This window comes from Coregonus lavaretus (genome assembly GCF_964263955.1).
Source record: "Coregonus lavaretus genome assembly, contig: HAP1_SCAFFOLD_1095, whole genome shotgun sequence".
Classification (NCBI taxonomy): domain Eukaryota; kingdom Metazoa; phylum Chordata; class Actinopteri; order Salmoniformes; family Salmonidae; genus Coregonus; species Coregonus lavaretus.
The window spans coordinates 132,501-156,641 of NW_028156957.1; the positions used below are offsets into that span (position 1 = coordinate 132,501).

At 44.5% G+C, this 24,141-nt stretch overlaps 1 protein-coding gene across 1 annotated transcript in view; it reads right to left on the minus strand.

The window, feature by feature from the left end:
- The window catches only part of LOC311125993 (small G protein signaling modulator 2-like), a gene marked incomplete at its 5' end in the record, with an annotated part of 66,608 nt that extends 48,436 nt beyond the window's left edge, over window positions 1-18,172 (minus strand). Inside the window, 6 exons of the mRNA XM_084200016.1 lie at window positions 312-379; window positions 5,924-6,048; window positions 10,791-10,925; window positions 15,592-15,740; window positions 17,524-17,591; window positions 17,939-18,172. Of these exons, the coding sequence (XP_084056142.1) occupies window positions 312-379; window positions 5,924-6,048; window positions 10,791-10,925; window positions 15,592-15,740; window positions 17,524-17,591; window positions 17,939-18,172 (779 nt within the window). The remainder of the gene's footprint in view (window positions 1-311; window positions 380-5,923; window positions 6,049-10,790; window positions 10,926-15,591; window positions 15,741-17,523; window positions 17,592-17,938) is intronic.
- Between the last annotated feature and the right edge of the window lie 5,969 nt (window positions 18,173-24,141).

Consider the following 24,141-nt stretch of genomic DNA (forward strand, 5'->3'; position numbering starts at 1 on the left):
TATTCCCTATTCCTGCTCAAAAGTAGAACCACTATATAGGTGATAGGTTGCCATCGGGGACCCCTCCTATGACAACCCAGGTGTCATGGTGGAATGGATCCCTGGAGAAGGGAAAGGCTTCCAGTTTCTCCGTAACACTGGGGTTGATGGGAAATAATGAGGTAGACTGTAATAGCGTGTTAGGAATGTGTGTGTGTGTGTGTGTGTGTGTGTGTGCGCGTACGTGTGTGTGTGTGTGTGTGTGTGTGTGTGTGTGTGTGTGTGTGTGTGTGTGTGTGTGTGTGTGTGTGTGTGTGTGTGTGGAGACTCACGTTGCTGGTGACAGTGAATGCACACGATCTGTCGTAAAGGCACGGTCAACGCATAGTCCCAATAAATACTGAGAGAGATAGAGAGAAAACAGAGAGAGAGAGAGAGAGAAAACAGAGAGAGAGAGAGAGAGAGAGACCAAGAGACAGAGAGAGAGAGACAGAGAGAGAGAGAGAGAGAGAGAGAGGGAGAGAGACAGAGAGAGAGAGAGACAGACAGACAGACAGACAGACAGACAGACAGACAGACATACAGACAGACAGACAGACAGACAGACAGACAGACAGACATACAGACAGACAGACAGACAGACAGACAGACAGACAGACAGACATACAGACAGACAGACAGACAGACAGACAGACAGACAGACAGACAGACAGACAGACAGACAGACAGACAGACAGACAGACAGACAGACAGACAGACAGACAGACAGACAGACAGACAGACAGACAGACAGACAGACAGACAGACAGAGAGAGAGAGAGAGAGAGAGAGAGAGAGAGAGAGAGAGAGAGAGAGAGAGAGAGAGAGACCGAGAGACAGAGAGAGAAAAGTGAGCGAATTAAATTATTGTGCCATTTTATGAAAAGGCCAACTATTCAACCAATACATTTCGACATGGGTGAGAGCTACATCCAGGGTGTAATGGTGGGGTGTTGGGCGATTAGGGGGTTGAGGGGGTGACAGGTTATACACAATGATGTACATACAGCAAGCATACAGTGGGGGAAAAAAAGTATTTAGTCAGCCACCAATTGTCAAGTTCTCCCACTTAAAAAGATGAGAGAGGCCTGTAATTTTCATCATAGGTACACGTCAACTATGACAGACAAAATGAGGGAAAAACAATCCTGAAAATCACATTGTAGGATTTTTAATGAATTTATTTGCAAATTATGGTGGAAAATAAGTATTTGGTCAATAACAAAAGTTTCTCAATACTTTGTTGGCAATGACACAGGTCAAACGTTTTCTGTAAGTCTTCACAAGGTTTTCACACACTGTTGCTGGTATTTTGGCCCATTCCTCCATGCAGATCTCCTCTAGAGCAGTGATGTTTTGGGGCTGTCGCTGGGCAACACGGACTTTCAACTCCCTCCAAATATTTTCTATGGGGTTGAGATCTGGAGACTGGCTAGGCCACTCCAAGACCTTGAAATGCTTCTTACGAAGCCACTCCTTCGTTGCCCGGGCGGTGTGTTTGGGATCATTGTCATGCTGAAAGACCCAGCCACGTTTCATCTTCAATGCCCTTGCTGATGGAAGGAGGTTTTCACTCAAAATCTCACGATACATGGCCCCATTCATTCTTTCCTTTACACGGATCAGTCGTCCTGGTCCCTTTGCAGAAAAACAGCCCCAAAGCATGATGTTTCCACCCCCATGCTTCACAGTAGGTATGGTGTTCTTTGGATGCAACTCATCATTCTTTGTCCTCCAAACACGACGAGTTGAGTTTTTACCAAAAAGTTATATTTTGGTTTCATCTGACCATATGACATTCTCCAAATCCTCTTCTGGATCATCAAAATGCACTCTAGCAAACTTCAGACGGGCCTGGACATGTACTGGCTTAAGCAGGGGGACACGTCTGGCACTGCAGGATTTGAGTCCTTGGCGGCGTAGTGTGTTACTGATGGTAGGCTTTGTTACTTTGGTCCCAGCTCTCTGCAGGTCATTCACTAGGTCCCCCCGTGTGGTTCTGGGATTTTTGCTCACCGTTCTTGTGATCATTTTGACCCCACGGGGTGAGATCTTGCGTGGAGCCCCAGATCGAGGGAGATTACCAGTGGTCTTGTATGTCTTCCATTTCCTAATAATTGCTCCCACAGTTGATTTCTTCAAACCAAGCTGCTTACCTATTGCAGATTCAGTCTTCCCAGCCTGGTGCAGGTCTACAATTTTGTTTCTGGTGTCCTTTGACAGCTCTTTGGTCTTGGCCATAGTGGAGTTTGGAGTGTGACTGTTTGAGGTTGTGGACAGGTGTCTTTTATACTGATAACAAGTTCAAACAGGTGCCATTAATACAGGTAACGAGTGGAGGACAGAGGAGCCTCTTAAAGAAGAAGTTACAGGTCTGTGAGAGCCAGAAATCTTGCTTGTTTGTAGGTGACCAAATACTTATTTTCCACCATAATTTGCAAATAAATTCATAAAAAATCCTACAATGTGATTTTCTGGATTTTTTTCTCTCATTTTGTCTGTCATAGTTGACATGTACCTATGATGAAAATTACAGGCCTCTCTCATCTTTTTAAGTGGGAGAACTTGCACAATTGGTGGCTGACTAAATACTTTTTTTCCCCACTGTATGTTAATATTTATACAGTCCTTTGTTCTATTCATCATTCTCTCTATATATATTTATAATACACCATTACATTACATTCCTCTATATATATACAGTGGGGAAAATAAGTATTTAGTCAGCCACCAATTGTGAAAGTTCTCCCACTTAAAAAGATGAGAGAGGCCTGTAATTTTCATCATAGGTACACGTCAACTATGACAGACAAATTGAGGAAAAAAAATCCAGAAAATCACATTGTAGGATTTTTAATGAATTTATTTGCAAATTATGGTGGAAAATAAGTATTTGGTCACCTACAAACAAGCAAGATTTCTGGCTCTCACAGACCTGTAACTTCTTCTTTAAGAGGCTCCTCTGTCCTCCACTCATTACCTGTATTAATGGCACCTGTTTGAACTTGTTATCAGTATAAAAGACACCTGTCCACAACCTCAAACAGTCACACTCCAAACTCCACTATGGCCAAGACCAAAGAGCTGTCAAAGGACACCAGAAACAAAATTGTAGACCTGCACCAGGCTGGGAAGACTGAATCTGCAATAGGTAAGCAGCTTGGTTTGAAGAAATCAACTGTGGGAGCAATTTTTAGGAAATGGAAGACATACAAGACCACTGATAATCTCCCTCGATCTGGGGCTCCACGCAAGATCTCACCCCGTGGGGTCAAAATGATCACAAGAACGGTGAGCAAAAATCCCAGAACCACACGGGGGGGCCTAGTGAATGACCTGCAGAGAGCTGGGACCAAAGTAACAAAGCCTACCATCAGTAACACACTACGCCGCCAGGGTTTCAAATCCTGCAGTGCCAGATGTGTCCCCCTGCTTAAGCCAGTACATGTCCAGGCCCGTCTGAAGTTTGCTAGAGTGCATTTGGATGATCCAGAAGAGGATTGGGAGAATGTCATATGGTCAGATGAAACCAAAATATAACTTTTTGGTAAAAACTCAACTCGTCGTGTTTGGAGGACAAAGAATGCTGAGTTGCATCCAAAGAGCAGCATACCTACTGTGAAGCATGGGGGTGGAAACATCATGCTTTGGGGCTGTTTTTCTGCAAAGGGACCAGGACGACTGATCCGTGTAAAGGAAAGAATGAATGGGGCCATGTATCGTGAGATTTTGAGTGAAAACCTCCTTCCATCAGCAAGGGCATTGAAGATGAAACGTGGCTGGGTCTTTCAGCATGACAATGATCCCAAACACACCGCCCGGGCAACGAAGGAGTGGCTTCGTAAGAAGCATTTCAAGGTCCTGGAGTGGCCTAGCCAGTCTCCAGATCTCAACCCCATAGAAAATATTTGGAGGGAGTTGAAAGTCCGTGTTGCCCAGCGACAGCCCCAAAAATTCACTGCTCTAGAGGAGATCTGCATGGAGGAATGGGCCAAAATACCAGCAACAGTGTGTGAAAACCTTGTGAAGACTTACAGAAAACGTTTGACCTGTGTCATTGCCAACAAAGGGTATATAACAAAGTATTGAGAAACTTTTGTTATTGACCAAATACTTATTTTCCACCATAATTTGCAAATAAATTCATTAAAAATCCTACAATGTGATTTTCTGGAATTTTTTTCCTCATTTTGTCTGTCATAGTTGACGTGTACCTATGATGAAAATTACAGGCCTCTCATCTTTTTAAGTGGGAGAACTTGCACAATTGGTGGCTGACTAAATACTTTTTTTCCCCACTGTATATATATATATATATATATATATATATATATATATATATATATATATATATATATATTATATAGATGTATATATATATAGATGTATAGTTGTCATGTTGTATTTATTGCACTCTCTCTCTTTCTCTGTACCATTTCCAGGATCATTACTCCTGCTTGGCAATAGCGGCCCCTGTGTGTGGTAACTCTCTGTGAGGTAACTCTCTGTGTGGTAACTCTCTGTGAGGTAACTCTCTGTGAGGTAACTCTCTGTGTGGTAACTCTCTGTGAGGTAACTCTCTGTGAGGTAACTCTCTGTGTGGTAACTCTCTGTGAGGTAACTCTCTGTGAGGTAACTCTCTGTGTGGTAACTCTCTGTGAGGTAACTCTCTGTGAGGTAACTCTCTGTGTGGTAACTCTCTGTGTGGTAACTCTCTGTGAGGTAACTCTCTGTGAGGTAACTCTCTGTGTGGTAACTCTCTGTGTGGTAACTCTCTGTGTGGTAACTCTCTGTGAGGTAACTCTCTGTGTGGTAACTCTCTGTGTGGTAACTCTCTGTGTGGTAACTCTCTGTGTGGTAACTCTCTGTGAGGTAACTCTCTGTGAGGTAACTCTCTGTGAGGTAACTCTCTGTGTGGTAACTCTCTGTGAGGTAACTCTCTGTGTGGTAACTCTCTGTGAGGTAACTCTCTGTGTGGTAACTCTCTGTGAGGTAACTCTCTGTGTGGTAACTCTCTGTGTGGTAACTCTCTGTGTGGTAACTCTCTGTGAGGTAACTCTCTGTGTGGTAACTCTCTGTGAGGTAACTCTCTGTGTGGTAACTCTCTGTGAGGTAACTCTCTGTGAGGTAACTCTCTGTGTGGTAACTCTCTGTGTGGTAACTCTCTGTGAGGTAACTCTCTGTGAGGTAACTCTCTGTGAGGTAACTCTCTGTGTGGTAACTCTGTGAGGTTGCCTTAACTCTCTGACCGGGAAAGGTCTTCAGTGGGTCAAATAGGAGGGTCTCCATCACAATATGTTTCTATATACAGGGAGGGAGGAGACGAGTGGCGCAGCGGTCTAAGGCACTGCATCTCAGCGGTCTAAGGCACTGCATCTCAGCGGTCTAAGGCACTGCATCTCAGCGGTCTAAGGCACTGCATATTAGCGGTCTAAGGCACTGCATCTCAGCGGTCTAAGGCACTGCATCTCAGCGGTCTAAGGCACTGCATCTCAGCGGTCTAAGGCACTGCATCTCAGCGGTCTAAGGCACTGCATCTCAGTGCTTGAGGCGTCACTACAGACCGAGTGGCGCAGCGGTCTAAGGCACTGCATCTCAGTGCTTGAGGCGTCACTACAGACCGAGTGGAGCAGCGGTCTAAGGCACTGCATCTCAGTGCTTGAGGCGTCACTACAGAGCCCACTGGTTCGATTCCAGGCTGTATCACAACCGGCCGTGATTGGGAGTCCCATAGGGCAGCGCACAATTGGCCCAGCGTCGTCCGGGTTTGGCCGGTGTAGGACGTCATTGTAAATAAGAATTAGTTCTTAACTGACTTGCCTAGTTAAATAAAAGTAAACAAAAAAATAAAAAATTAAAATAAAAATACAACTTCATGCCTATGTTCCCGCAGGGCTGTACCTACCTCTTCTCCAGGTCACAGTCCCCCAGGGTGCCGTTGATGAGCTGGTTAGGGGTCCACTTCAGGGTGAGGTTGTCCCCTGCCTGGTGAAGGGACAGGTACCCCCGCAACACCTCCATTTCTTTCTTCTATATGGGGGGGGGGGGGGCAAAGACCTTTATTTCTATGTCATCTGACCATAACACCGGTTCCAATCCAAGTGCCAATTATCAACGGTCTCATGAAAATAATAGTTATTTGGCCGTGCACACCAGTGGTGGGTTTGGTGTTGAAAAACAGAAGCATATGCAGAAAGGTTACCTTGTACCTACTGTAAAATATAGTGGTGGATCTGTGATGTTACGGGGCTATTTAGCTTCCACTGGTCCTGGGGCCCTTGTTAAGGTCAACAGCATCATGAACTTTACCCAGTACCAGGACATTTTAGCCCAACACCTGGTTTCCTCTGCCAGGAGGCTGACACTCGTGGATCAGCAAGACACTAACCCCAAGCACATATCAAAATCCACAAAGAAATGGTTAATTGACCACAAAATCAACATTTTGCAATGGCCATCTCAGTCTCCGGACTTGAACCCTATTGAAAACCTGTGGTTTGAATTGAAGTGGGCAGTCCATAAGAGCAGACGAAGGGTATCAAGGATCTGGAAAGATTCCGTATGGAGGAAAGGTCTAAGATCCCTCCCAATGTGTTCTCCAATGTCATAAAACATTTTAGAAAAAGGCTCAGTGTCGTTATCCTCACAAGGGGAGGGTGCTGGAGTGTTGAAAACAGGGGAGGGTGCTGGAGTATTGAAAACAGGGGAGGGTGCTGAAGTGTTGAAAACAGGGGAGGGTGCTGGAGTATTGAAAACAGGGGAGGGTGCTGGAGTATTGAAAACAGGGGGAGGGTGCTGGGGTATTGCAAACAGGGGAGGGTGCTAGAGTATTGAAAAGTATTGACAATTTTCCGGGCCTTCCTCTGACACCGCCTGGTATAGAGGTCCTGGATGGCAGGGAGCTCGGCCCCAGTGATGTACTGGGCCGTACGCACTACCCTCTGTAGCACCTTGCGGTCGGAATCCAAGCAGTTCCCGTACCAAGCGGTGATGCAGCCAGTCAAGATGCTCTCAATGATGCAGCTGTAGAACGTTTTGAGGATCTGAGGGCCCATGCCAAATCTTTTCAGCCTCCTGAGGGGGAAGAGGCATTTTCGTGCCTTCTTCACGACTGTGTTGGTGTGTGTGGACCATGTTAATTCCGTAGTGGTGTGGACACCGAGGAACTTGAAGCTCTCGACCCACTCCACTACAACCCCGTCGATGTGGATGGGGCCGTGCTCGGCCCTCTGTTTCCTGTAGTCCACGATCAGCTCCTTTGTCTTGCTGACGTTGAGGGAGAAGTTGTTGTCCTGTCACCACACTGCCAGGTCACTGACCTCCTCCCTATAGGCTGTCTCATCGTCGTGGGTGATCAGTCCTACCACCGTCATGTCAACAGCAAACTTAATGATGGTGTTGGAGTCGTGCGCAGCCACGCAGTCGTGGGTGAACAGGGAGTACAGGAGGGGACTGAGCACGTACCCCTGAGGGGCCCCCGTTTGAGGGTCAGCGTGGCAGATGTCTTGTTGCCTACCCTCACCACCTGTGGGTGACCCGTCAGGAAGTCCAGGATCCAGATGCAGAGGGAGGTGTTCAGTCCCTGGTTCCTTAGCTTAGTGATGATCTTGGAGGGCACTATGGTGTTTAAAACTGAGCTTTAGTCAATGAACAGCATTCTCACATAGGTGTTCCTCTTATCCAGGTGGGAAGGGGCAGTGTGGAGTGCAATAGAGAATGCGTCATCTGTGGATCTGTTGGGGCGGTATGCTAATTGGAGTGGGTCCAGGGTGTCTGGGATGATGGTGTTGATGTGAGCCATGACCAGCCTTTCAAAGCATGTCATGGCTACAGATGAGTGGGCTACAGGTCAGTAGTCATTTAGACAGTTTACCTTGGCGTTCTTGGGCACAGGGACTATGGTGGTCTGTTCGAAACGTGGGTCAGGGAGAGGTTGAAAATGTCAGTGAAGACACTGGCCAGCTGGTCAGCGCATGCTCTGAGTACGCGTCCTGGTAATCTGTCTGGCCCTGCGGCCTTGTGAATGTTGACCTGTTTAAAGGTCTTACTCACATCTGCTACGGAGAGCGAGATCACACAAGGACACTGATCCAGTCTGTTAGTCTGCTCCCTATATGATCTAGACAAACAGACTGGATCATATAGGAAGGAGACAAACAGACTGGATCATATAGGAAGCAGACAAACAGACTGGATCATATAGGGAGGAGACAAACAGACTGGGTCATATAGGGAGGAGACAAACAGACTGGATCATATAGGGAGGAGACAAACAGACTGGATTATATAGGGAGGAGACAAACAGACTGGATCATATAGGGAGGAGACAAACAGACTGGGTCATATAGGAAGCAGACAAACAGACTGGATCATATAGGGAGGAGACAAACAGACTGGATCATATAGGAAGCAGACAAACAGACTGGATCATATAGGGAGCAGACAAACAGACTGGATCATATAGGGAGGAGACAAACAGACTGGATCATATAGGGAGGAGACAAACAGACTGGATCATATAGGGAGGAGACAAACAGACTGGATCATATAGGGAGGAGACAAACAGACTGGATCATATAGGAAGCAGACAAACAGACTGGATCATATAGGGAGGAGACAAACATACTGGATCATATAGGAAGCAGACAAACAGACTGGATCATATAGGGAGGAGACAAACAGACTGGATCATATAGGGAGGAGACAAACAGACTGGATCATATAGGGAGGAGACAAACAGACTGGATCATATAGGGAGGAGACAAACAGACTGGATCATATAGGGAGGAGACAAACAGACTGGATCATATAGGGAGGAGACAAACAGACTGGATCATATAGGGAGGAGACAAACAGACTGGATCATATAAGGAGGAGACAAACAGACTGGATCATATAGGGAGCAGACAAACAGACTGGATCATATAGGGAGGAGACAAACAGACTGGATCATATAGGGAGGAGACAAACAGACTGGATCATATAGGGAGGAGACAAACAGACTGGATCATATAGGGAGGAGACAAACAGACTGGATCATATAGGAAGCAGACAAACAGACTGGATCATATAGGGAGGAGACAAACATACTGGATCATATAGGGAGGAGACAAACAGACTGGATCATATAGGGAGGAGACAAACAGACTGGATCATATAGGAAGCAGACAAACAGACTGGATCATATAGGGAGGAGACAAACAGACTGGATCATATAGGAAGCAGACAAACAGACTGGATCATATAGGGAGGAGACAAACAGACTGGATCATATAGGGAGCAGACAAACAGACTGGATCATATAGGGAGGATACAAACAGACTGGATCATATAGGGAGGAGACAAACAGACTGGATCATATAGGGAGGAGACAAACAGACTGGATCATATAGGAAGCAGAAAACAGACTGGATCATATAGGGAGGAGACGAACAGACTGGATCATATAGGAAGCAGACAAACAGACTGGATCATATAGGGAGGATACAAACAGACTGGATCATATAGGAAGCAGACAAACAGACTGGATCATATAGGGAGGAGACAAACAGACTGGATCATATAGGGAGGAGACAAACAGACTGGATCATATAGGGAGGAGACAAACAGACTGGATCATATAGGGAGGAGACAAACAGACTGGATCATATAGGGAGGAGACAAACAGACTGGATCATATAGGGAGGAGACAAACAGACTGGATCATATAGGGAGGAGACAAACAGACTGGATCATATAGGAAGCAGACAAACAGACTGGATCATATAGGGAGGAGACAAACAGACTGGATCATATAGGAAGCAGACAAACAGACTGGATCATATAGGGAGGAGACAAACAGACTGGATCATATAGGAAGCAGACAAACAGACTGGATCATATAGGGAGGATACAAACAGACTGGATCATATAGGGAGGAGACAAACAGACTGGATCATATAGGGAGGAGACAAACAGACTGGATCATATAGGAAGCAGAAAACAGACTGGATCATATAGGGAGGAGACGAACAGACTGGATCATATAGGAAGCAGACAAACAGACTGGATCATATAGGGAGGATACAAACAGACTGGATCATATAGGAAGCAGACAAACAGACTGGATCATATAGGGAGGAGACAAACAGACTGGATCATATAGGGAGGAGACAAACAGACTGGATCATATAGGGAGGAGACAAACAGACTGGATCATATAGGGAGGAGACAAACAGACTGGATCATATAGGGAGGAGACAAACAGACTGGATCATATAGGGAGGAGACAAACAGACTGGATCATATAGGGAGGAGACAAACAGACTGGATCATATAGGGAGGAGACAAACAGACTGGATCATATAGGGAGGATACAAACAGACTGGATCATATAGGAAGCAGACAAACAGACTGGATCATATAGGAGCAACTTTCTCAGGGTGTATTTACTAACTACCCCAAAGCCTTATTGACCATCCCTGAGTTCAATTAATCAATCAATCAAATGTATTTTATAAAAGCCCTTTTTACATCAGCAGCTGTCACAAAGTGCTTTACAGATACCCAGCCTAAAACCCCAAACAGCAAGCAAAGCAGAAGCAAATGCACAGTGGCCAGGAAACACTCGCTAGAAGGCAGGAACCTAGGAGGAAGAAACCTAGCGAAGAAACCTAGCGAAGAAGCCGGCTCAGAGAGGTGGCTGATCCTCTTCTTGGCTGTACTATAATATTTCTACAGTACTACAATAATACTACTACATGTCACAGTATTAAAACTCTGTGTACTCTTACCGGTTGGACCAGGACGTTGTTTTTGCCGTAGAGCAGGTGAGTACGGGAGTTCTGGTGAAGAGATTCCACGTATTCCCGAGCAGACGCCGCAAACTTATCCTCGGACATGCTGACGCTGGACTGCCTCTTCCGGATCTGGGAAACAGGCCATGAGAAAGGTCTACGTTATTCAGTATTGAGTGTGTAAGGACGTGACTCAGATCCTGACTGATTGTCCCCCAATTTTGTATTTTATTTATTTAACCATTGATCTTCTGATTTTGTGTGAGGATAATGTTCTATACAGTTACATTTACATCATTTAGCAGACGCTCTTATCCAGAGCGACTTACAAATTGGTGCATTCAACTTATGATAGCCAGTGGCAGCAGCGTGGGGGGTGGGGGGGGGGGGTAGAAGGATTACTGTTATACTATTCCAGGTATTCCTTAAAGAGGTAGGGTTTCAAGTGTCTCCGGAAGGTGGTCAGTGACTCCGCTGTCCTGGCATCGTGGGGGAGCTTGTTCCACCATTGGGGTGCCAGAGCAGCGAATAGCTTTCCTATACACTGATCTTTACAGGAAACCTACTGATAGCTGTCACCTGATAGCTGTCACCTGATAGCTGTCACCTGATAGCCGTCACCTGATAGCCGTCACCTGATAGCCGTCACCTGATAGCCGTCACCTGATAGCCGTCACCTGATAGCCGTCACCTGAAAGCTGTCACCTGATAGCTGTCACCTGAAAGCTGTCACCTGATAGCTGTCACCTGATAGCTGTCACCTGATAGTTGTCACCTGATAGCCGTCACCTGATAGCTGTCACCTGATAGCTGTCACCTGATAGCTGTCACCTGATAGCCGTCACCTGATAGCTGTCACCTGATAGCTGTCACCTGATAGCTGTCACCTGATTGCTGTCACCTGATAGCTGTCACCTGATAGCTGTCACCTGATAGCTGTCACCTGCTTCCCTTGAAAAACAATTTGCCCTACAGCCAATTCTGTCAAATTAAAAGAATTTGCAAAAAATAAAAAATCTGATTTCGATAGAAATATGGCTGACAAAGCAAATAAAATTCAAGGACAGGGGGTACAAAAATGGTCAGATTAATACTGCCATTGAGAAAATCAGAAATAAATCGAGACATGATCTCTTTCAAGGACAGTCTCTCAAAAAGAAGCATTATTGTGTTCTTACTACCTTACTATTCAAAGTGCTCTGAACAAATGAAGGGAATCGTTCACAAACATTGGCACATTCTAAGATCCGATGACAGTATCAGTAAAGTGTTTTCGGACCCTATATAAACTAGTGACCCGCAGTGTTTGTCATTATACCCTGATGAAGACAGCTTGTCTGTCCAAACGTTGATTATTAGGTTATTCAATTATTGCATCTGAGCTCCTAGAGTGAGACTCTCCTTTTATTTTTCAAGTGTTCTACTCTGCTGGCCAGCACCTCTCCTAAACAGGTGTTCTACTCCGCTAGCCAGCACCTCGCCTAAACAGGTGTTCTACTCTGCTACCCAGCACCTCTCCTAAACAGGTGTTCTACTCTGCTAGCCAGCACCTCTCCTAAACAGGTGTTCTACTCTGTTAGCCAGCACCTCTCCTAAACAGGTGTTCTACTCTGCTAGCCAGCACCTCTCCTAAACAGGTGTTCTACTCTGCTAGCCAGCACCTCTCCTAACCAGGTGTTCTACTCTGCTAGCCAGCACCTCTCCTAAACAGGTGTTCTACTCTGCTAGCCAGCACCTCTCCTAAACAGGTGTTCTACTCCTCTGGCCAGCACCTCTCCTAAACAGGTGTTCTACTCTGCTAGCCAGCACCTCTCCTAAACAGGTGTTCTACTCTGCTAGCCAGCACCTCGCCTAAACAGGTGTGTGTTTCTTTCACCTCCAGAACAACACAACAGCAACACAACATGACAACAACACAACATGACAGCAACACAACATGACAACAACACAACATGACAGCAACACATGACAACACAACATTGCAGAAACACAACATGACAACAACACAACAACACAACATCAACACAACATGACAACAACACATGACAACACCACAACCTGTCAGCAACACAACAACAACAGAACATGACAACACATGACAGCAACACAACATGACAACAACACATAACACAACATGGCAGCAACACAACATGAAAACAACACATGACAACAACACAACATGACAGAAACACAACATGACAACAACACAACTTGACAGCAACAAAACAACACCACCACATGACAGCAACACATAACACAACATGGCAGCAACACAACGTTACAACAGAAGAACAGAAGAACAACACAAAAACAACACAACATGGCAGCAACACAACTTGACAACACAAAATGACAACACCACCACCTGGCAGCAACACAATATGACAACACCACAACACCACAACAACACAACACAACATGGCAGCAACACAACATGACAATACAACATGACAGCAACACAACATTGCAGCAACACAACATGACAACAACACAACATGATAACAACACAACATGACAGCAACACAACATGACAACACAACTTGACAACAACACAACATGACAGCAACACAACATGACAACAACACAACACATGACAACAACACAACCTGGCAGAAACACAACATGACAACAACACAACAACACAACATGACAACAACACATAACAACACAACATGGCAGTAAACAACATGAAAACGACACATAACAACAACACAACATGACAACAACACAACATGACAGCAACACATGACAACACAACATTGCAGAAACACAACATGACAACAACACAACAGCAACACAACAACAACACATGATAACAACACGACATGGCAGCAACACAACATGACAACAATACATAACACCACAACCTGGCAGCAACACAGCATGACAACAACAGAACATGACAACACATGACAGCAACACAACATAACAACAACACATAACACAACATGGCAGCAACACAACATGAAAACAACACATGACAACAACACAACATGACAGCAACACAACATGACAACAACACAACTTGACAGCAACACAACAACACCACCACATGGCAGCAACACATAACACAACATGGCAGCAACACAACGTTACAACACAAGAACAACACAACATGGCAGCAACACAACTTGACAACACAAAATGACAACACCACAACCTGGCAGCAACACAATATGACAACACCACAACATGACAACACAACATGGCAGCAACACATGACAACACAACATGACAGCAACACAACATGGCAGCAACACAACATGGCAGCAACACAACATGGCAGCAACACAACATGACAGCAACACAACATGACAGCAACACAACATGACAGCAACACAACACAACATGAAAACAACACATGACAACAACACAACCTGGCAGAAACACAACATGACAACAACACAACATGACAGCAACACAACATGACAACAACACAACTTGAGAGCAACACAACAACACCACCACATGGCAGCAACACATAACACAACATGGCAGCAACACAACGTTACAACACAAGAACAACACAACATGGCAGCAACACAACTTGACAACACAAAATGACAACACCACAACCTGGCAGCAACACAATATGACAACACCACAACACAACATGGCAGCAACACATGACAACACAACATGACAGCAACACAACATTACAACAACACAACATGGCAGCAACACAACATGATAACAACACAACATGACAGCAACACAACACAACATGACAACAACACAACATGAAAACTACACATGACAACAACACAACATGGCAGCAACACATGACAACACAACATGACAGCAACACAACATTACAACAACACAACACAACAACAACACAACATGATAACAACACAACATGACAGCAACACAACACAACATGACAACAACACAACATGAAAACTACACATGACAACAACACAACCTGGCAGAAACACAACATGACAACAACACAACATGACAGCAACACAACACAACAACAACACATAAAAAGACAACATGGCAGTAACACAACATGAAAACAACACCTGACAACAACACAACATGACAGCAACACAACTTGACAGCAACACAACAGCAACACAACATGGTAGCAACACAACTTGATAACAACACAACGTGGCAGCAAAAATACATGACAACAACACAACATGACAGCAACACAACATGAAAACAACACAACATAGTAGCAGCACAAACATGGCACAAACATTGTTAGGCACAAAGGACAAAATGGTAGAGACTAAAACACATCACGCGAAGCAGCCACAAGCGTCAGTAAGAGTGTCCGTGATTGAGTCTTTGAACGTAGAGATGGAGTTTGACTGTTTTTGCATCTCGTTCCAGTTGCTAGCAGCTGCGAACTGAAAAGAGGAGCGACCCAGGGAACTGTGTGCTTTGGGGACCTTTAACAGAACGTGACTGGCACCCTTTGGGCTATGGTCAAAAGTTGTGCACTATATAGGGTATATGGTGCCATTTGGGACGCAAACCATGTGACCATGATTGAAACTGACTGGGTCCTTTACCCATTGGGGATTTGAACCAATAACCCTCTGGTTACTTAGCCCTATTGTCTGACTACAAGGGTCTAGGCCCCTCTGAGAGACTACTCCCAGGACTCCCTGGAAAACAATTGTTACTGAGTGAACTATCCTGTCTAAATAAATATAAAGGAAATTAATATTGCCAATGCTGCTCATTGAATCCTTAAAGAATTTATTGTACTGTATTGATCGACTCCTCCAGTAAGTGCCCCATGCATTCCCCAGGCCCCCAGGGACCCAGCCTCTCTCACCCCCAGAGCGGGCCTCCTGCTGGGGGAAGCGTCCTGACCACGGTGGGCCCCGTGGATCCGGTGACGCTGGACCAACTCGTTGGCTGACGGGTCCGTCCAGAAGTGGTCGGACGTCTTCAGCTTAGTGTACTCCAGAGCACAGGGACCCACTGTAGGAGGGAGGGGGGAGAGAGAGGGGGGGAGGGAAAGAGGGGGTAAAAGAGGGTGAGAATGAGGGAGGGAGAGAGAGTAAATATATGCAAAACGAGTATATACAGTATGTAGCATTATAACAGTCCGTAGGGACATTATAACAACCCAATGTAGCATTATAACAGTCCGATGTCCATAGGGACGTTATAACAACCTAATGTAGCATTATAACAGTCCATAGGGACATTACAACAACCCAATGTAGCATTATAACAGTCCATAGGGACATTACAACAACCCAATGTAGCATTATAACAGTCCATAGGGATGTTATAACAACCCAATGTAGCATTATAACAGTCCGTAGAGACATTATAACAACCCAATGTAGCATTATAACAGTCCATAGGGACATTACAACAACCCAATGTAGCATTATAACAGTCCATAGGGACGTTATAACAACCCAATGTAGCATTATAACAGTCCGTAGAGACATTATAACAACCCAATATAGCATTATAACAGTCCATAGGGACATTACAACAACCCAATGTAGCATTATAACAGTCCATAGGAACGTTATAACAACCCAATGTAGCATTATAACAGTCCATAGGGACATTACAACAACCCAATGTAGCATTATAACAGTCCATAGGGACGTTATAACAACCCAATGTAGAATTAAAACAGTCCGTAGGGACATTATAACAACCCAATGTAGCATTATAACAGTCCGTAGAGACAATAAACAACCCAATGTAGCATTATAACAGTCCATAGGGACGTTATAACAACCCAATGTAGCATTAAAACAGTCCGTAGGGACATTATAACAACCCAATGTAGCATTATAACAGTCCATAGGGACGTTATAACAACCCAATGTAGCATTAAAACAGTCCGTAGGGACATTATAACAACCCAATGTAGCATTATAACAGTCCATAGGGACGTTATAACAACCCAATGTAGCATTAAAACAGTCCATAGGGACGTTATAACAACCCAATGTAGCATTAAAACAGTCCGTAGGGACATTATAACAACCCAATGTAGCATTATAACAGTCCATAGGGACGATAAACAACCCAATGTTGTTTTATAACAGTCCATAGAGACGATAAACAACCCAATGTAGCATTATAACATTCCGTAGGGACATTATAACAACCCAATGTAGCATTATAACAGTCCATAGGGACGTTATAACAACCCAATGTAGCATTATAACAGTCCATAGGGACGTTATAACAACCCAATGTAGCATTAAAACAGTCCATAGGGACGTTATAACAACCCAATGTAGCATTATAACAGTCCGTAGGAACATTATAACAACCCAATGTAGCATTATAACAGTCCGTAGAGACATTATAACAACCCAATGTAGCATTATAACAGTCCATAGGGACGTTATAACAACCCAATGTAGCATTATAACAGTCCATAGGGACATTATAACAACCCAATGTAGCATTATAACAGTCCATAGGGACGTTATAACAACCCAATGTAGCATTATAACAGTCCATAGGGACGTTATAACCCAATGTAGCATTATAACAGTCCGTAGGAACATTATAACAACCCAATGTAGCATTATAACAGTCCGTAGAGACATTATAACAACCCAATGTAGCATTATAACAGTCCATAGGGACGTTATAACAACCCAATGTAGCATTATAACAGTCCATAGGGACATTATAACAACCCAATGTAGCATTATAACAGTCCATAGGGACGTTATAACAACCCAATGTAGCATTATAACAGCTCTTAGGGGCAACTTACCCAGTAGAAATGCCAGGATGGGTCCAAACACTGAGTCATGCATCAGAGCCTCCCTCTCATAGTACTTACTGTAGATACAACACACACACACACACACACACACACACACACAACACACACACACACACACACACACACACAGTGCAGAGAAACAACAAAAGAGCATTGAGTCCAACATGAGAAAACACCACTCAACTGACTCCATTAGGCCTAATGTAAGACAAAACAGGGAATGAAATTAGGGGGTCTGGGAATCCAAGAGAGGCAGTAATGTAGTGTGCAGAACAAAAGCAACAGGGAGAAAGCTAATTAAATTACAAATAATGAAATCGTGACTGGAACAGACATTGATAACCTATAGCGCTTTGCATACAGTGCAGTGTGAGTTAATGGAGAAGTTGCCATTTTTCTTTACCTGGAGTTATCCACGATGTACTGTACGACCTTGTCCAGGACCTTCTCGAAGAGGGCGGTGCGTACCCAGATGTGCTTGATGGCCTGAGCGGAGAGGAGCTGGGGGGCGCGACCTGCAGACGACGACCCCTGCCTCCTCAGGGGCTCCTGACCCACACTCTTGGTCCTCTGGGTTCTAGGGGGCAAAGGGCAAAGGTCAGTAAATAACAGTGTTAGGGTTCGGGTAGGGGTTAGGCTTTAGGCAGATGATCTCAGGTAAGGCTGGTGTTGCTGTAGGGTGGGATTACAGAAATCCAGGTTGGAAGATTCCAGGAATCAGGTGGGAATCAGCAGGAAATCCAGAATACTCCAACCAGGATTTCTGGAATTCTGGGAATTTTTTGCAACCCTACTATAGAGCAGAATGTAAACTATCTCTGAGCGGACTAATTGTCTTGTTGTGAGTCTTCCTCTTGGTTTTGTAGAGCAGACTACAGTGTGTATGCACTTGACTCCGTTTTAAAGCGGTAGGATAGGTATAATGGCTATGGTACGGTCTCCACCTTGTCATCTACACGGTCCATAATGGGTAAGGGCGGGTGGCTATGGGTTGATTTGGGACAGTACAGAAAGACACCTGTTTAAAAGGTGAAGTTGTAGATGTCACCAGGAGGGGGCAGCATGCCACTGTCAGTAGGTCCCGCTTGGGATTCAATGGGAGATTCTTAATTGATGTCAAACGTAATTTGTTTTGCGTTCGGGAGAATTGTGTGACTTTTTATTGGGCACAGGGTAATGGTAGTACATTTTCCCCTGGTTTACATTCCCCATTTTGCAGGTTTTACTATTCAGAACATTTCAATAACTTTTAAAATTTCTTCAAGTGCAGTCGCAAAACCCATCAAGCGCTATGATGAAACGGGCTCTCGTGAGGACCGCCACAGGAATGGAAGACCCAGATTTACCTCTGCTGCAGAGGATAAGGTCATTAGAGTTACAAGCCTCAGAAATTGCAGCCCAAATAAATGCTTCACAGAGTTCAAGTCGCAGACACATCTCAACATCAACTGTTCAGAGGGCACTGTGTGAATCAGGCCTTATGGTCGAATTGCTGCAAAGAAACCACTACTAAAGGACACCAATAAGAAGAAGAGACCTGCTTGGGCCAAGAAACATGAGCGATGGACATTAGACCGGTGGAAATCTGTTCTTTGGTCTGATGTGTCCAAATGTGAGATTTTTGGTTCCAACTGCCGTGTCTTTGTGAGACGCGGTGTGGGTGAACGGATGATCTCCGCATGTGTATTTCCCACCTTAAAGCATGGAGGAGGAGGTGTTATGGTGTGGGGGTGCTTTTCTGGTGACACTGTCTGTGATTTATTTAGAATTCAATCAGATGACCTGGCCTCCACAATCCCCCGACCTCAACCAAATTGAGATGGTTTGGGATGAGTCGGACGACAGAGTGAAGGAAAAGCAGCCAACAAGTGCTCAGCATTTGTGGGAACTCCTTCAAGACTGTTGGAAAAGCATTCCAGGTGAAGCTGGTTGAGAGAATGCCAAGAGTGTGCAAAGCTGTCATCAAGGCAAAGGGTGGCTATTTGAAGAATCTCAAATATAAAATATATTTTGATTTGTTTAACACTTTTTTGGTTACTATATGATTCCATATGTGTTATTTCATAGTTTTGATGTCTTCACTATTATTCTACTATGTAGAAAATAGTAAAAATAAAGAAAAACCCTTGAATGAGTGGGTGTGTCCAAATCTTTGACTGGTAGTGTGCATACATAAACGTCAGACGCACCCATGCACACATTCTCTCTCTCTCTCTCTCTCACACACACACACACACACACACACACACACACACACACACACACAAACTGAAATACATGTATCCCTTTGGGACAGTATTGCGTCGGTTTACCAGATCTGCCATTTGACAGCATGTGGAGCCAAACCACAGCTGTGTCCCAAATGGCACCCTATTCCCTATATAGAGTGCACTACTGCAGACCAGTGCCCTTTATGGGGTATATGATGCCATTTGAGGCCTACCCCAAACCTTTCAGATGGGTAATTTCCCCATGGCAGCGTTCTCTGCCCCCCAAGACAACAATCCAATCCTAGAACCATGGATGTCGCAGGTCTTCACAAATTCAAAATGTCATTAAATGTCAACATGCACAGGAGTTGAAGGTAGATTAATACGACACAATTTTCACTTTACTCCAACAACAAATTAACATGAGGAATACGCTGCCATGATGACAGCGTTTATATCTAAGACGTGCATGCTCTGAAATTGAAATTTAGTGTCAGGCTTGAAGGCACCCCATCAATTCCTATTTAGAATCAAGCTACATGGGCAGTAGGCACCGGGGGAGAAGGGCATATGTGATGCTTCAGGGGCTATGAGGGGACACTGTCTGGGAGAAACTTCCAGTGTTACGGCAGCTGACAGGGGAGACTGTCTGGGAGATACTTCCAGTGTTATGGCAGCTGACAGGGGAGACTGTCTGGGAGAAACTTCCAGTGTTACGGCAGCTGACAGGGGAGACTGTCTGGGAGATTCTTCCAGTGTTATGGCAGCTGACAGGGGAGACTGTCTGGGAGATTCTTCCAGTGTTATGGCAGCTGACAGGGGAGACTGTCTGGGAGATTCTTCCAGTGTTATGGCAGCTGACAGGGGAGACTGTCTGGGAGATTCTTCCAGTGTTACGGAAGCTGACAGGGGAGACTGTCTGGGAGATACTTCCAGTGTTATGGCAGCTGACAGGGGAGACTGTCTGGGAGATTCTTCCAGTGTTACGGAAGCTGACAGGGGAGACTGTCTGGGAGATTCTTCCAGTGTTATGGCAGCTGACAGGGGAGACTGTCTGGGAGATTCTTCCAGTGTTACGGAAGCTGACAGGGGAGACTGTCTGGGAGAAACTTCCAGTGTTACGGCAGCTGACAGGGGAGACTGTCTGGGAGATTCTTCCAGTGTTATGGCAGCTGACAGGGGAGACTGTCTGGGAGATTCTTCCAGTGTTATGGCAGCTGACAGGGGAGACTGTCTGGGAGATTCTTCCAGTGTTACGGAAGCTGACAGGGGAGACTGTCTGGGAGATACTTCCAGTGTTATGGCAGCTGACAGGGGAGACTGTCTGGGAGATTCTTCCAGTGTTACGGAAGCTGACAGGGGAGACTGTCTGGGAGATACTTCCAGTGTTATGGCAGCTGACAGGGGAGACTGTCTGGGAGATACTTCCAGTGTTATGGCAGCTGACAGGGGAGACTGTCTGGGAGATTCTTCCAGTGTTACGGAAGCTGACAGGGGAGACTGTCTGGGAGATACTTCCAGTGTTACGGCAGCTGACAGGGGAGACTGTCTGGGAGATACTTCCAGTGTTACGCAGCAGACAAGGGAGACTGTCTGGGAGATACTTCCAGTGTTACGGCAGCTGACAAGGGAGACTGTCTGGGAGATACTTCCAGTGTTACGGAAGCTGACAGGGGAGACTGTCTGGGAGATTCTTCCAGTGTTACGGCAGCTGACAGGGGAGACTGTCTGGGAGAAACTTCCAGTGTTACGGAAGCTGACAGGGGAGACTGTCTGGGAGAAACTTCCAGTGTTACGGCAGCTGACAGGGGAGACTGTCTGGGAGAAACTTCCAGTGTTACGGCAGCTGACAGGGGAGACTGTCTGGGAGATACTTCCAGTGTTACGGAAGCAGAAGGGATGAGCGTGATGTGGACATACAGTGCCTTCAGAAACTATTCACACCTCTTGACTTTTTCACATTTTGTTGTGTTACAGCCTGAATTTTTAAATGGATTCACTTGAGATTGTTTGTCACAATACCTCATAATGTCAAAGTGGAAATATGTTGTGTGTGACATTTTTACAAAGTAATAAAAAATGAAAAGCTGAAATGTCTTCAGTCCATAAGTATTCAACCCCTTTGTTATGGCAAGCCTAAATAAGTTCAGGAGTAAACATGTGCTTAACAAGTCACATAATAAGTTGCATGGACTCACTCTGTGTGCAATAATAGTGTTTAACATGATTTTTGAATGACTACCTCATCTCTGTTCCCCACACATACAATTATCTGTCAGGTCCCTCAGTTGAGCAGTGAATTTCAAACAGAGATTCAACCACAAAGACCAGGGAGGTCTTCCAGGGATTTCACCATGAGGCTAATGGTGACTTTTAAACAGAGTTTAACGGCTGTGACAGTAGAATACTGAGGATGGATCAACAACATTGTAGTTACTCCACAATACTAACCTAAACGACAGAGTGAAAAGAAGGAAGCCTGTACAGAATAAAAATATTCCAAAACATTTACATTTACATTTACATTTTAGTCATTTAGCAGACGCTCTTATCCAGAGCGACTTACAGGAGCAATTAGGGTTAAGTGCCTTGCTCAAGGGCACATTTACGTCATTTAGCAGACGCTCTTATCCAGAGCGACTCACAAATTGGTGCAAAACATGTATCCTGTTTGCAACAAGGCATTAAAGTAAGACTGCAAATAATGTGGCAAAGCAATTCACTTTTTGTCCTGAATACAAGGTGTTATGTTTGAGGCAAATCCAATACAACACATTACTGAGTAGTTATGGGTATGCTTGTAATCGTTAAGGACTGGGGAGTTTTCCAGGATAAAAAATTAACAGGATGGAGCTAAGCACAGGCAAAATCCTAGAGGAAAACCTGGTTCAGTCTGCTTTCCACCAGACACTGGGACATGAATTCACCTTTCAGCAGGACAATAACCTAAAATACAAATCTACACTGGAGTTTATTACCAAGAAGACAGTGAATGTTCCTGAGTGGCCGAGTTACAGTTTTGACTTAAATCTGCTTGAAAATCTATGGCAAGACTTGAAAATGGTTGTCTAGCCATGAACCCCAACACCTTGACAGAGCTTGAAGAACTTTGAAAAGAATAAAAGGCAAATGTTGCACAATCCAGGTGTGGAAAGCTCTTTGAGACTTACTCAGAAAAAATAACAGTTGTAATCACTGCCAAAGGTGCTTCTACAAAGTAATGACTCAGGGGTGTGAATACTTATGTAAATGAGATATTTCTTGATTTAATTTTCAATACATTTGCAAAAATGTCTAAAAACATGTTTTCACTTCATCATTACGGGGTATTGTGTGCTGATGGGTGAGAAAAAATATATTTAATCAATTTTGAATTCAGGCTGTAACACAACAAATATGGAGTAAGTCAAGTGGAATGAATATTTTCTGCTCTGTATCTAGGACAGTGTTATGGCAGCAGACAGGGAAGTGTGGACATATCTAGGGGGGGACACTGTCTGAATAGTGTCTGTCTGAATAGTGTCTGTCTGAATAGTTTCTGTCTGAATAGAGTCTGTCTGAATAGTGTCTGTCTGAATAGTGTCTGTCTGAATAGTGTCTGTCTGAATAGTGTCTGTCTGAATAGTGTCTGTCTGAATAGTGTCTGTCTGAATAGTGTCTGTCTGAATAGTGTCTGTCTGAATAGTGTCTGTCTGAATAGTGTCTGTCTGAATAGAGTCTGTCTGAATAGTGTCTGTCTGAATAGAGTCTGTCTGAATAGTGTCTGTCTGAATAGAGTCTGTCTGAATAGAGTCTGTCTGAATAGTGTCTGTCTGAATAGTGTCTGTCTGAATACAGTCTGTCTGAATAGTGCATGTCTGAATAGTGTCTGTCTGAATAGAGTCTGTCTGAATAGTGTCTGTCTGAATAGTGTCTGTCTGAATAGTGTCTGTCTGAATAGTGTCTGTCTGAATAGTTTCTGTCTGAATAGTGTCTGTCTGAATAGTGTCTGTCTTAATAGTTTCTGTCTGAATAGTGTCTGTCTTAATAGTTTCTGTCTGAATAGTGTCTGTCTGAATAGTGTCTGTCTGAATAGTGTCTGTCTGAATAGTGTCTGTCTGAATAGAGTCTGTCTGAATAGTGTCTGTCTGAATAGAGTCTGTCTGAATAGTGTCTGTCTGAATAGTGTCTGTCTGAATAGAGTCTGTCTGAATAGAGTCTGTCTGAATAGTGTCTGTCTGAATAGTGTCTGTCTGAATACAGTCTGTCTGAATAGTGTATGTCTGAATAGTGTCTGTCTGAATAGAGTCTGTCTGAATAGTGTCTGTCTGAATAGTGTCTGTCTGAATAGTGTCTGTCTGAATAGTGTCTGTCTGAATAGTTTCTGTCTGAATAGTGTCTGTCTGAATAGTGTCTG